This window comes from Doryrhamphus excisus, chromosome 4, assembly GCF_030265055.1.
Source record: "Doryrhamphus excisus isolate RoL2022-K1 chromosome 4, RoL_Dexc_1.0, whole genome shotgun sequence".
NCBI classification, from domain to species: domain Eukaryota; kingdom Metazoa; phylum Chordata; class Actinopteri; order Syngnathiformes; family Syngnathidae; genus Doryrhamphus; species Doryrhamphus excisus.
In genome coordinates this window covers 1,439,155-1,454,115 of record NC_080469.1, presented here as the reverse complement: position 1 = coordinate 1,454,115, position 14,961 = coordinate 1,439,155, and the positions used below count along the sequence as shown (strand labels likewise).

Sequence of the window (14,961 nt, the reverse complement as noted above, 5' to 3'; positions counted from 1 at the left end):
TTTATGAAATAAATATTATGTCATGTCATATTGGGGGGTGTTGTTTTGAGAATTTCTTAGCAATATTTGATGAGACTATCTCTCATCAAATATTGCATTGCCAATGTATTGATTCAGTTATGTCACAATTCATCATTTATAAGAATAGACCCCATAAAACTGCTTCCATGTTTTTATATTAAGATTTTCTTTTGACCATCACTTGAGACAGACTAGCCAACAATGAATATCTAATACTTTAATAATAATAATATCATAGCCTGTCATGTGTGACACAACTACACGTTTTGCTCTTATCTTTATTGTACAGAAAGAAAAGTACTAGCATGATTATACTGTTAAAACACTTATCTCCAGAATTGTGTACAGTACACATTTTACAGTGGCTGTAGTATTGCATTGTACCGTAGTAGTGTGTCGTACCAGAAAAGGTAAGAGCTTTAGCGCCTTCAAAGTACACGTGTACTGTTAAAACACTGCATGTACTTCAACCTATTGAAGTACGTGCATAATAATGTTTTTTGGCTGCACTTTGCTACATACTGATACATCTTTACAATGCATTATAAAACATTTTTTCTTCATATTATTACATGCCTACATGAACTAGATATGAATAGAAGTAAGCAACATATATTACTCAGTAGGTATTAGAAGAAACATAGAATTTTACTCAGTAAATGACTTTACAAGTCACAGTGGCGGAGATGAGGTTATTGAAAAGAATAAGATTATATGTTGCGTTGTGATTGCTTGTTAATGTCACGGCTGTGTTGAAATACTAGCAGTTAGTCTGCGTGTAGAAAAGGAACATGTAAAAAAAAAAAAAGGATGAATCTTCTCAGAGCTCCTTACCGATGACTGTGTCCAACCACCTCTTGTAGGCCGAGGCAAAGCGTCTCTGCTCGGCATTACACGGGCGCTCCAAGATAACGCTCACAAACGTGCTCTCCGAGGCCAGGTTGGGGAGGCTCGGTGGGTGGACACCTCTCTTCAGACGCTTGCTGTCGCGAGGATCGGGCGGCGATACGCCGTCTACTTCCATAACAGCGTGCCTTTGTCTGTCCACATCATCCCCCCAATCTCTACAGCCCGGAGCGCCCGGCTTCGGCAGGCCCGAGTCACCGGCGTCGTGGTGGAAACTGCCGCCGTTGCTGTTCAAGTGTTGGAGATGATGCTCTAACCTCCACTGGTGCCACAAGTAGAAGACGTGCCGCCTGGAGGATAGTATCATCAAATAAGCTTCCTGTTCGTGCGCCGTTTACCCACACATTTATTTGTGGCAGGCCGCCATAAATACATTTACACCGTCACTAAGAATTTGGCACAACACACAGCAGGGCGGCTATACCGTGGCTATATTTAGCACGTTTTCGGACTGTATTGTGTAGTGTGTGCATTTTCCCAAAATAGAATTGCTTGCAAATGTATTAAAAATAAAGTGCACTAGTATTCCCAGCCTTTGCCATGGAGGTTAACATTGGACGAGATGTTTCTACAGCTTAACTTGAGTCTGTTGTTAATTCAGGTGATTGGACACAATTTGGCAAGGACACACATACAAGCATCAAGTCGAAGGAATTGACTGTAGGGCTCCCACAAATGCGGAGAAGAGTACAAAAACATTTCTCCAGCTTTGAAGGTCCCAATGAGCGCAGTGGGCCCCATCATCCCGAAACGGAAGAAGTTCAGAACCTCCTAAAACAACGAAGAGACCGGCGGATAAGGGAGGTGACCACAACACAGCTCCAGCGTTTATACAGTAAACCTGGGATATATCGGATTCAATTGTTCCCACTGGTTTTGTCCGATATAAGCGAAATCCGTTATATGCGTATACCGGAAAATGTCCGTTTTACGCATATATGGGATTTATATCCGGTATATGCGTAAATGGGATTTTATCCGTTATAAAAAGGCACTTCCTTGACTATGTTTCCAATGTACCTGGACGCGCAGGCAACGCTGCAAACGCTGCAAATGACGTCGTATAGCGGCCTGTCACCATTCGGCGAATCGGAGCGCCACGATGCGGCCATCCGATATATGCCAGGGAAATTTCATGGAAATGCATTGGAACGGGACTGGAGATTTTGTCCGAAATAGGCGAAATCCGTTATAAAAAATCCGATATATGCAATGAATTTTTATTGGAAATGCATTACAGAAAAATCGGTTCTTTTTTATCTGTCCGTTGTGAGCGAATTTCCGATATATCCGAGTCTGATATATCCGAGGTTTACTGTATGTGAAGAGGTGAAGCTTCCAGAAGGACAAGCATCCCTGTAGCCATCTCCCTGGAGTTTGGACTCCCAGACCACGAGAAACTAAAGTCAATGGTCTGATGAGACAAAGCTTGAAGTCTACGGGCGGAATGGTAGGCATCATTTTGGGAGGAAAGCAGGCACCAACGCACAGAGTGTCTTTAGGACAACTCTTTAAAAATGTACATCGACATTTTCATCCAACCTGATGGAGGTTGAGAGTAAGTGCAAAGAGGAACCGGTGAAATCGGCCAAAGATAGGTGTGCCATATTAAGAAAAAAAATGCTGCCAAAGGCTATGAATACTTATGTACGTGTCATTTCTATTTTTAATACTTTTGCATGCAAGTCAAAAAACCTTCATGTTTTGATTATTGGGTGTTGTGTGTAGAATTTCGAGGTTGAAAAGATGAATTGACGCCATTTTATAATCAGGCTGTAAGTAACGTAAGAAAATGAAAATATCTATCCTCACCTGTGACTCCACAGTGTCTCATGTCCAGGGAAAGACTGGATCAGATCAGTGCACAGTTCCATCTCCTGGTGGAAGAGCTCAAACAGTTTGGCTAATTTAAGCTCCCGCTCGTTTTCATCCAGTTCTTCTGTTCCTGAAAGCTCTCCATTCGCCTGAAAGTTGCTGGAATGTAAGGGACAGCTGCCGGGGACGGTTCTGGACGGATGCTGGAGTGAGCTGCTGTTGCCGGGAGCTCGTGTTTGAGAAAACTCGGCAATTAGCTCCTTGAGCAGGAACTGACGGTAGTGGAAGCCGCTGTGGTCCGACACATGCATTGACACCCACTGACCCATGGAGGACAGCTCATCGTGTAAAACCTTGAGTGGGAACAAAACAAACCCAGATGGAGAAGTAACTTCAGATGAGGACTAATGGTAGCTTGCAATGTGATACTGATCAAATAGTAAGAGTTATAAATAGTTTACAACAGTGAAGCAGATTGCATATATCTTTTTATAACGTGCTCTTCAACAAATAAAAAGGAAAGGTTGGTAATAAATTCACAAATAAGAATTCAATAATGGAAAGCTATGTATACGCACAGGACATGTACAGTAATTCTATGTCATTCTCTGGGTGACTTATCTCTCTCCCTGTATTTAAATCAGGGGTCTCAAACACGCGGCACGTGGGCCAAATGTGGCCCGCAGGACACTAGTTTGAGGCCCCCGCCTTGATATGAAAGTTTAATGTTAGTGCGGCCCGCACAAATTTGATATGGATGCTGTATGGTATCATGTACCCAGAAAAAATTATTACGTTTGATTCATGTTCATGTTAAAGGTTAAATAACTGTTAATAGTTATCCTCCCTATCCGTGTGGAAGTGGTAAGTTTTTGGCTTTTTTAAGTTGAAAGGAAATAACTTGAAGGCTACCGTTTAGGTCGCTAGCTCTCTAGTTTGCGAGTTAGCATGTGTCTCAAGACCCTGCAGTTGCGCAATATGTTGTAAATAAAAAGAGTATAAATGTGATTATAGTCGTGTTTTGTCATGTCTACAGGGCTCTAATAATGCTTTGTTCATTTTAATATGAAAAAAATCATTTGTCTACCCACCAACTATATGTGCTTTCTTAAGTTTTTCTTATTTGCCGTTTTATTATTATTATTATATTTACTTATTACTGATTGATTGATTTTCTTTCTTGTAGAAAATCGTAACCAAAGCAAAGTTTATTCATTTTTCCGTTTTTTGTTGTTTTTTTTTTTGGAAAACCTGATGCGGCCCAGTCTCACCCAGACCCTAGCTCCAGTGGCCCCCAGGTAAATTGAGTTTAACACCCCTGATTTAAATGGACAGTAAAAAAAGTTGAAATGAGAAAGGCGAGGCCTCTCCGTACCTTGACGTTGCCTTTGGCCATGTGTTGCAGCACCCATATGCGGTGGGACCATGCGTTGTAGTTGCTAGGGTAACGACAAGCGGCGTCGGAGCAGACCGTGAGCTCTTGCTGGAGTGTTCGAGCCAGTTGCTCGCTGAGCTGCTGACTTCTTTCCGCATCGCCCTGCTCTGCTTCACCCCGCTGCTGCTGCTGCTGCTTTCCACTGCAGTCCAGGGCGGAGAACCGTCGCAGGATTTGCTGCAGTACCCAGCGTCTGAAAGCAGGCAGCGGTTACATCAGTACGTTCCGTGCGACACAATCTCAAAAGGAAATCACACATTATGTGGAAAAAAAGTTACATTCAGTTGTTTGTTGCAGCCTGCCACAAATACATTTGGACCGCCACAAATATATTTTGGTTGAACACATTACAATAGGTTTGTCTGTATGTGCCCTGTGATTGGCTGGCGACCAGTCCAGGGTGTACCCCGCCTCTCGCCCGAAGACAGCTGGGATAGGCTCCAGCACCCCCCGCGACCCTCGTGAGGAAAAGCGGTAGAAAATGAATGAATGAATATTACAATAGGCCTGCCTATGCATGTAGTTTGTCGTTCCACCTCTGGTTACTTTGTTTCTTAACACACGTGGCCTGCTAGGGAATAAAACGTTACAGGAGGGATCCTCTAGTTTCTGCTTTTCAAAAAAAAGCAACTCTCATAAAAACAACATGCATATGCAAAGTTAGTGAACGGCCGACGAGTGTCGGTCAATCTCTCGGTCTCGGTCTTTCAGTCAGCTAACCCCACCCACCCACAGAGCGAGGTGAGACGATAGGATAAGACAGGCAAGCACGCAGAGTCCCGCCCTGCAAAAGGAACAGTGAACTGACTCTCCTGCCAATCAAAAAAAGCATTTCAACTGAACGGAATGAACGGGTATTTTAGGGGCGGTGACCTCGTTCATTCCGTTCACAAAAAATAACTCGTTCTTTTGACCCGTTCGTTCATGACCGACACACCGCTATTAGCAACCCAGGCATAGTGGCTGCAGCCTGGCCAGGACGGTGGCTATTTCGCAGGACTGGTCAGACATAGACACCCTACTCTTTGTCATTATTGTCGTTGCTTGTTGCACCCAGTACAATCAGCAGTTTATTCCAGCGACAACACTGGCCCACTTACCGATGTATCCATGTCTCTGGGCTCTTGGGGAATTTAGTGAGCGCCAACTTGCCAAGGTAGAGGTCTTTCTCAGGGTTAAAAACTCCACACTGCAGCAACTCTTTCCTGTAAAAAAAAGCAGATATATCACAATAGAGCGGTGGTAGTCAACCGTTTTGTAGTACACACGCAAAGCAAGTCAGTACATGTACAGTACATGCATAGAGGCACATACTCCAGCTAACGTAAATGTTAACAATATGGCCTTAGCAGATATGTCTCTTCTGGTACAAGTAAGAGTGACAAGTGTGTAGTACTACGAGCAATACTTTGTTATCATCTACCAGGGTTGTCATGCTCCTTTTCAATGAGGGCCATATCGCAATTATGGCTGGCCTCAGAGGGCCGCTTGTAACAGTAATCCCTGGTTTATCACGGTGAACTAATCAGAGACCCAACCATGATAAGTCAATTTGCACAAAGTAGGAGTCTTTATTTAGAAATGAACAATTTTCATGCACTCATGCTAATTTGCACCATTTTTAATACCTCACATTGTTAATTTTTTCATTTAGTTGTTGTAAATTTATTATTTACTACTTTCTGCACCGGGGCTCCGAGAGGACTGAAATTTCATGTATGCTGTATGTCGAGAATGTATAGCATATCTGACAATAAAGTTGACTTAACTTTTGAATATTCATACTTAAAGCATACAGATTTACAACCTGCAAACATTATTACAGCAAATTGAATTACACCCCATAGTCACTTTTACACTCAAATTAGACATAAATAAGACTTGGTAGCATGGTTTACTGCTGCAACAGTCACCACACTATGTAATAAATATCATTACTATTAAAAAATTATGGAAAAAAAAATTAAGTTTCTCCCTATTGCCTTTTTTGTTTTTTTTGGCTTTTATTAGTGTGAAACAATTTTTTGACAACTATTTGACACAAACCTAAGTTAAGTGATGCATGTTCTGGAGTAATACAAACACATGGGAAACAAATGGTTCATTAATTCATATTTTCAGTTCACGTTAAGAAAAATAACAGAATAAAATACAAATACATTTGTTTATTAAATATAAATCTGTCCCGCTCAACTTTTAACAGAGTTAATTGCTTTTGCTGTAAAGCTCCATTGCGCTGATGTCATTTTTTGCGATTGGAATTCATCAAGGCTATGAACAATAAATGTAATTTTTGCCAATTTACCGTTTGCTTAAAAAAAACTACATAGAACACGTAATTTGACTTGCTCCTGCTTTACGAAAGGTCATTTTTACAGCACTAACATTTACGTGCATAGCATGTGTTTTGCCTTGATCTGATGTGAGTGACACGTTTGTAGCTGCCTGACAATACCTGACATTCCATGCAGTGGTGAAGTCCGGATTCAGCAGCAACAGGGTGGAGGTGATATCCACTAAAGCTGAAGGACAAACAAACCGTATCATTGAACTAATTCGGTGATTATTACTGGATGTGTCACAAGACACTCAGTAGAAACACGTTCACATGGTAATACATTGAGAACAAAATTATCCAGTTCATTTATTGTCTGATTATTTTCCACTGTGCAGCCTACTACAGTAATATTATCATTAATACTATTATACTGTAATAAAACTATTTCTTATTATGGGCTTGATACACTTCTCATGATTTCAAATCTTACTATACGTTGACTGCAGTTGGCAACTTTATCAGAACACGATATAGTGTCTTGTTCCATGTTGACTGGTGTCACGTACCTTCCCTATCCAGCCAATGTTTCCGCTGGCGGTACAACACCAGCTTGTTGTGGACATACGGCAGCAAAAACTTGACACACCAGCTCTCAACGCCCAGCTTGTTTTCCACCAACACGATGGGACTGCGATTGTAGCGCGCCTCCGGACATGGAATCACACCGATTTCATCACTGTGGAAAGAAAAAGGTTTTCCACAAAGTAAATACACATATGATGTCATTCATTTATATAATAACAGCAATGTAATACTAATATATAATACATTAAAATAATATTTTAGCATTATTATATTACAGCTGCGAATCAATTAATTGATGGTGCTTATACCAATTCATCGACAACTATTTTGGCAATCGATTAATAATTCTTTGATTTGAATATGTATATATTCTGTGATTTCAGCCCCTCAAATGACCCAACCACTAACTGTAGGAGTTTGCTTCATATTCACTTTGTCCATTTATGGCCTAATAGATTACTCCATTAATTGAAACTGCTTGAAGCTTCAGATTAATCGACAAACAATATGATCATGATTGTAGTTTTGTGTCAAACATTTATATTTGTATTGTTGAACATTATTTCCACAGAATTTCCAAGCGGCAACCTAATGTTTGCGCACTTATTTGCTCTGTCAGCTCAAATGTTCTATTTCTGAATGTTGTTAAATATGATTAATCAAAAATAAATACATAATAATAAATAATAACAATAATAATAATATAATTACAATTAAATGGTTAATAAAATAATAGTTGCAGCCGTATATAACATATCAACATATATTTTATGACATTATCAATATGTGTATATATTTGTTTTTATTTTGATGGTGGAAGTAGTACTATATCATTGACAGCTAATCTAATATTTGGACTTTTTCGTCATTCTAAATAAATATTCCATTGCATAATTTGCGTATTATTTAATGATTCAAATAGTCTCTGGCATGGACATAATTTAGAAAAAATTAAAGCACAGCCAATAAATACAAGGTATCCTCGTCTGCTTAAATTGAAAGAAAAAACACTTTGTGAGAGCCCAGTAAGTAAAGTAACGAACAAGACTTTTCCTTATTGAGGTGCGTTTATGTTCAGGCCCTTCAAATAAGCTGCTGCTTCCACCGACTCGTTGGATGCAACACACATCATTTTAATCATACTTTATATAACTTTTATAATGACAAAACGCCACACTTACATGTTCGGGTTCCTTTTGAAGGCGTTCGTGATGTCTTTAACAACTCTCTGGACCAACACATCCACCTCCTCCTCCGACTCCGCCATTTTAGGTCACCAAATGACGTAAACAGGTTAATGTGTTTCCGGGTCAAATGACAAGGACTACGGAGAGCCAAAATGATCAAATTATTTAAATCGATAACAGTGGCGTTTAGCAGGCCACGACGCCCAAACCAAGGCTGCATTTTCATACGTCTGCTGAGTCTAATTTATACGTCATAACTCGTTTACTAAAATAAGCTCTTATTTACACGACACAACCCCTTGACGAGTCTTTATACGCCACTCTACTTAGCAAAAACATTCTATGTCGAGTAAGTGAGCATTTTCGTCCACAAGATGGCAGTGTAACTCTTTTAATTAATCAGAAGCCGCACGTTCTAAGTAATGTAATAAAGAAAATAATAAAATATTCAAATAATTATTTTATAGGAAATAGAGATGCACTTGGATTGAACGTGGTTTGGTCATAAAGAATAAAATAACGTTGAATCTCACACCGAACAAACAAAAACACTCCTTTTAAACAAGCAATTATTAAAAACCACTTGCAATAATGCTAATTAGCCATTTTTCGACCTTAAGAAGTTTCGAAGTAAAGTTTGAAACTACAAACAGAAAAAATGGGAGCAAAAAACGTTTTCATGCTTTTTGCATTGTTCAATTGTTTGGTGTTCACTGAAATGTTTCCCACTACAAATAATGAACGCTTTCCATATGAGTCGAGCTTCCTGCCACTTTCTCCAGGGTGAATTTCTGATCAAGCTTATTGGCCAATTCGAAATGTGGAGGCGGGATCTGGTTTCTAATTGGCTGTAAACTTTGTAACGACATGTCCGTCATTGAGAGCATTGAGTTGCATTCAGAACACAGCCACCCATTCACACGCGTTTATTGAAGTTTTTTGTTTCAATTGGTTTTGAAAACTCCTTTTTCAAAATATTCACACAATCACCGCACTCAAGTTCTACATTGTATGCACAATGACACACTTTCAGTCAAAACATATTTTAAAGACATACAAAGGCTGTTTTGTTAGGGTTAGGGTTAGCGTCACCCCAATCCTAACCCTAGCTATGTAGTAACATTGTGTACATATATAGTAGTGTGATGTGCATATAATTGTGTTGCATAATGGTCTGATTTCATGAAAAATAATTACATTCGATAGGCTAAATCAGGATATTTATAGTACATTTTTGCATGAAATGAGATAGCTGTGAATTATAATTAATAATCAATCAAAGTTGTGTATATGCGGTGCCATGGTATGCATGCAGTAGTGTTGTGTGCATGTTTTGTGTTGCATGAAGCAGGTGAAAGGGGATAAAGATTGGGTCATTAAGGCTGAGTATCTTGTTCTAATTATAGAAGTGTCAAAGATTAGCAGTCATCGATGTTGCTCCACCAATTTGCTGCTAATAGTCTTATCATTGGGACCAATGGGATGCTCGTACTTTATACTGGTGAATAAACAAAAACAAATCAGCAGCAGTCACCCAATAATAGCTTATCTTGTCAAGGAAATCCATGACTCCATACACAGTGTTCATTTTATGCACCGCTGACAAGCACGCTGACAATCAATAACACCACAAGAAAATAAGTCTGCTGTGAAGGTGGATGGTTAGCTGTTTGCAAAAAAAAAAAAAAAAGAAATGGACCAGCCTGGTACACTCTGACACAGCAAGGTTGGAGTGCAATGATGATATATACAGTGGAGCCGGCACATTCAGCATGAATGGCTGCACAAACGCGCAGATTTGTACAAAAAACACGTCTTGTTCAGCTTCAGTGGATAATAATTTCAAAATACGACATGCATTTGAAAATGTATTTGTCATATTTTTATGAGTACTTGTGTGCAGAATTTTGAAAAAGACAAATTTAATTATTACACTTTGCAATCAGGCTATAATAGAAAAATGTACCAAGTTTCCAGATGCACTTTGTGTTCCAAATTATTATCAGTGTTCTATATAAACATATATAATTTCTCTGACAATGTGTTATTTTTAAACTTTGGCATCTGTTTGTCATCTATATGTACATGTTTACATATAGACGCTAACGTTACCATGAATAACAACGCTTATCTCCTTCACAGATACAGTAGTTATAAAAACAACGATACACGAAAGCATGTTGGCACCGTCTATAATAATAAATGAGGTAGATGTGTCAATCAAATATTCCCTTCTTTGGTATAATTGTCAAAAATGATAACAAAATCCAATAATCTGTCACGAAAAACAAGCAAAAAAAACACATGGCATTGAATGTGTAAAATGACTGGTAAAATGTACCGCATACATGTAGTACTGTAACAAAAATGTTCCATGTTTATGTCTTCATGCTTCACTGATAATGTTTGTTCAAGATTTCGCACTTTGTCGAATGCACTATAGTTGTGTGCTGAGATAGCTGTGACTCATTTTCATTATTTCGGTATTTTCTTCTGAATAGAACGCGCTAGTATTGTTTACAAATAGTATTAGTTGTAAGTCGTTTTTATGTATGTAAATGTTGAACAGTTTTGGTTCCAGCATTGACCCCTGGGGTATGCCACACAATATTTTTTTTTTAGCTTGCTGACATATATTCTCCTATCTTTACATATTGCTTTCTGTTAGCTACATTGTTAGCCTTGAACCCAATCAACACTAAACCGCCTAAATTTTCTAATTATTATGTTCTGATTAATTAATTGTATCGAAAGTTTTTGTCAAATCCATAAATACTGCAACTGTGCACTTTCTGCAGTCTATTGTATTGGTAATTTATATACTTCACTGATTTTTTTTCAGATTTCGCACTTTTTTCGGCAGCCCTTGAATGCACTATAGTTGTGTGCTGAGATGCTAACGTGTGTTTGGCTACATTAGCACGACCTTCAACTGTAAATCCTTCCGCAAAACTTGCAGCGACGTGAACACATGCTAATATACGAATATACGATGCCAAGTACTTACTGGAATTACAACAATGTTAGCCTGATTTTTTTGTCATGGTCATGGTCCCAGCATTGACCCCTGGGGTATGCCGCACAATATATTTAAGTATGCTGACGTATATTCTCCTAAATTTACATATTGCTTTCTGTTAGCTCGTGCTAATGTAGCCAAACACACTTTAGCATCTCAGACACTGAGGCTTGACTTTATAGTTTTGGAAATGACCCACAATTTTCATGTTCAAAGAAATGTTTATTTCTAAATACAAACACAAAACTGTTTCTTTTTTTTTTTTTTCATACATTGAACCCCTGAGCACCACAATCCAGCCTTCCCATAATGCACTGGACTCATTCAAGATGAACAAAAGGGAAAGAAAAGCAACATTGAAAGCTTTGTACATTAAAAAAAAACTACCAGCAAAGCACTGCTAAAATACACAAATCTACTTTTTCTTTTCCCGATATCACTGATTAACAACACTTGTTAAAACTCCCTTGACACATTTTGTCATCATTTTCGTACGTTTCAATAAAAAAAAAAGCCTGATAATTAATAATTAATGAGGTCATTCAGGCGAACAGATATACGTTGAAGTATTTACTTGTATTTCTATGATTGTGCTGACACTTTACTGTCAATTATTTACCCGTTTTCATAAAGCGAATACACTAATAATAGACTATTCATGAATAAAGTACAACTACCTTCAATCACTACATTTCCATGCACACAATATTAAGTAGTATTTTCAAAGTAGCATCAATCAGGTGTTTGGTAAAAAGAAATATTGTATATTGTTATTGCTTATGGATACAGATACATTTATGAATATAGTAATATTGTGCACATGGAAACATCATGGGTCATTGTCTGAACGGTCCCCAACATACCGTAAACACAAACTATGACTAAGTTGCACTCACGCTACTACATCAGCATCAAAAAAACGTCAACACCGTACATATCTCGGCGTGAAAAAGTTACATCAGGGCCAGCAAAGTCCTTTCTGCCGGGGGGGGGGGGAGCATTGAGCTACATTTACAACTTCAATTCTGGTATATGTTGAGTATTTTTTTGTAATAATCGCAAGAGTTGAAATAGAGCTTTCTTCTAGGGTACCATATTTTTTTAAGCAAAACTAACATTTACTGAGCTGGAACCCACATTAGCGCTTGACGCTGCATCTTTTAGTTGCTGTCCGCCATCACTGGTTGCATGTCGACCACAAATGTCAGCATGAGAAAAAACAGGAAGTGCATCCGGAAAGTGTTCAAAATGTTTGTTTATGTTGTCATTACGGGGTATTGTGTTTAGAATCGTCATGGAATGTAAAAAAAAATAATAATTTTGTGACTTTTTTGTTGTTATTTTTCGTTCAGTCTTGCCATAATAAATACAGTAATCACATAATAAGTGAAAATGAAGTTGATAATTTTGCTGACCTCCATACATTGGAGATGTGTATGATGTGTATGCACATCTTTTTGCACACATGCACGATGAGAATATACCATAATAATAATAATAATAATAATTGTTATTATTATTATTAAAATATTAATATATAGTAATAATAATGTAATATTCCTTTATTATATTATCATTCATTCACATAGAGTTTTTTACATGTTACAAATGGCAATTTGACCATTTTTTTTCACAGGCAATTTGTACTGTCTGTCGAACCTTTGCAGCATTTTTTAAAATGTTGGCTTTTCAACTGTATTAAATAATAATAATAATAATTATTATTATTATTATTATGGTATAATTATTATTAATAATAATAATTATTATTATGTAATGATTTAATACAGTTGAAATTTTTAGTTGAAATTTTTTAATGTTGGCTTTTCAACTGTATTAAATAATAATAATAATAATTATTATTATTATGGTGTAATTATTATTGTTATTATTATTAATAATTATTATTATGTAATTATTATTAATAATAATAATTATTTAGTAGTAGTATTATTTAATTATTTAATACAGTTGAAAAGCCAACATTAAAAAAAATGCTGCAAAGGTTCGACAGACAGTACAAATTGCCTGTGAAAAAAATGGTCAAATTGCCATTTGTGACATGTAAAAAACTCCATGAGAACGAATGATAATATAATAAAGGAATATTACATTATTATTACTATATATTATTATTATTATTTCATATCATCATAATGATAATAATATGGTTTATTCAGTGAATGTCTGCATAAAATGCATAAAATGCAGACAATAATATTGTTTGGCTTCCATTTGTAGAACATTAAATATTTCAAAATGCATTTGAAAATGTTTTTTTCATATTGTTATGAGTACTTGTATAAATTTTGATGGGAAAAAAAATTAATTATTACACTTTGCAATCAGGCTGTAATCTGAAAATGTAACAAGTTTCCGGATGCACTTTGTGTTCCAAAGTATTACCTCACCATTCACCATCATTATTATCAGTGTTCTATATAAACATAAACAATTTCTCTGACAATGTGTTATTTTTAAACCTTTGGCATTTGTTGTTGCCAAGTGCTGTCATCTATACGTATGTACATGTTTACATATAGACGCTAACGTTTCCATGAATAACAACGCTTATCTCCTTCACAGATACAGTAGTCATGAAAACAACGATACACGAAAGCATGTTGGCACCGTCTATAATAATAAATGAGGTAGATGTGTCAATCAAATATTCCCTTCTTTGGTATAATTGTCAAAAAATGATAACAAAATCCAGTGATCTGTCACGAAAAACAAGCAAAAAAAAAAAAAAAAACATGGCATTGAATGCGTATTATAAAAATACATGAGGTATTTCTTGCATGTGCTATGATAAGATTGGTAAGGTATAAGAAACGTGCTTGGCAAATGTTGAAAGTCAATACAAACAAACATGTCCCTCTATAAGTATGACTATATGCAGAGTCCATGTCCGTCTTCCAATCTTTGCATAATAAATCATATTCCACTTATTGTTGTTCCTGTGTGCACGCTGTAGGCAGACAGTAGAACACCAAAAAAAAAAAAACAACGACAATTCATGCTTTCAAAGAATAAAACATATAAATTACAGTACACAATGTCTTTTTTTTTTCAAGAAAAATGATGCATAGATGAATTAACATAAAACACAAGACATTCTATGAACATAATTGATGACTTTTACATCCTCTTTGGTTTCTCATTTTTGTCCTTTTGGATTCTCCAACAAATACTTGATCATGTCTTATCTTAAACAGTTTGTATGAATTCACACTTTGTAAAAACAAAACCAAAAGTCTGATGGACATGAAGATTTATCATGATAATGTTATCATTTGAGAATGTAGGTATCTTTCATCATCGTTTGCAGACACGTAGAAGTACACAATGTTATATTTACAGTATCAACTTGGGAGTATGATGCAGTGTAGCGTTGCTAACCGCCATTATAATAATACCAACTATGTTCAAACAAGCACTTCCAGGTTAAAGTTCAAATGTACTACAACCCGTATGAAGGTGAGCTGTTTTTGAAGATTTTTGTGTATTTTTATAGGGCTGTCCAAATGAACAGTGTGACTCATTTATTTCACGAAGCCATCTGCGATGACAGCAGATGGAGGTACTGTCGCGTCCATGCAGTCAACATATTGTCGCTCTTTTTAATTTTAAAATTAATCGGAAATAGGGCTGTCAAAAATAAAAACATTAACAACGGTTGCTATTTTTTTGTGTGTGTGACCATAGCAAGTAC

The 14,961-nt window shown here is 37.0% G+C and overlaps 1 protein-coding gene across 1 annotated transcript; it reads right to left on the bottom strand.

Moving 5' to 3' along the window:
• Window positions 1-242: 242 nt before the first annotated feature.
• On the bottom strand, window positions 243-8,367 carry ptar1 (protein prenyltransferase alpha subunit repeat containing 1). Its single transcript, XM_058070141.1, has 7 exons — window positions 8,222-8,367; window positions 7,022-7,191; window positions 6,633-6,699; window positions 5,278-5,382; window positions 4,118-4,370; window positions 2,740-3,095; window positions 243-1,217 (listed from the first exon to the last, which is right to left on the bottom strand). Exons 1-7 carry the CDS (start codon window positions 8,305-8,307, stop codon window positions 842-844), a joined length of 1,413 nt encoding a protein of 470 aa, XP_057926124.1. The 5' UTR covers window positions 8,308-8,367; the 3' UTR covers window positions 243-841.
• Between the last annotated feature and the right edge of the window lie 6,594 nt (window positions 8,368-14,961).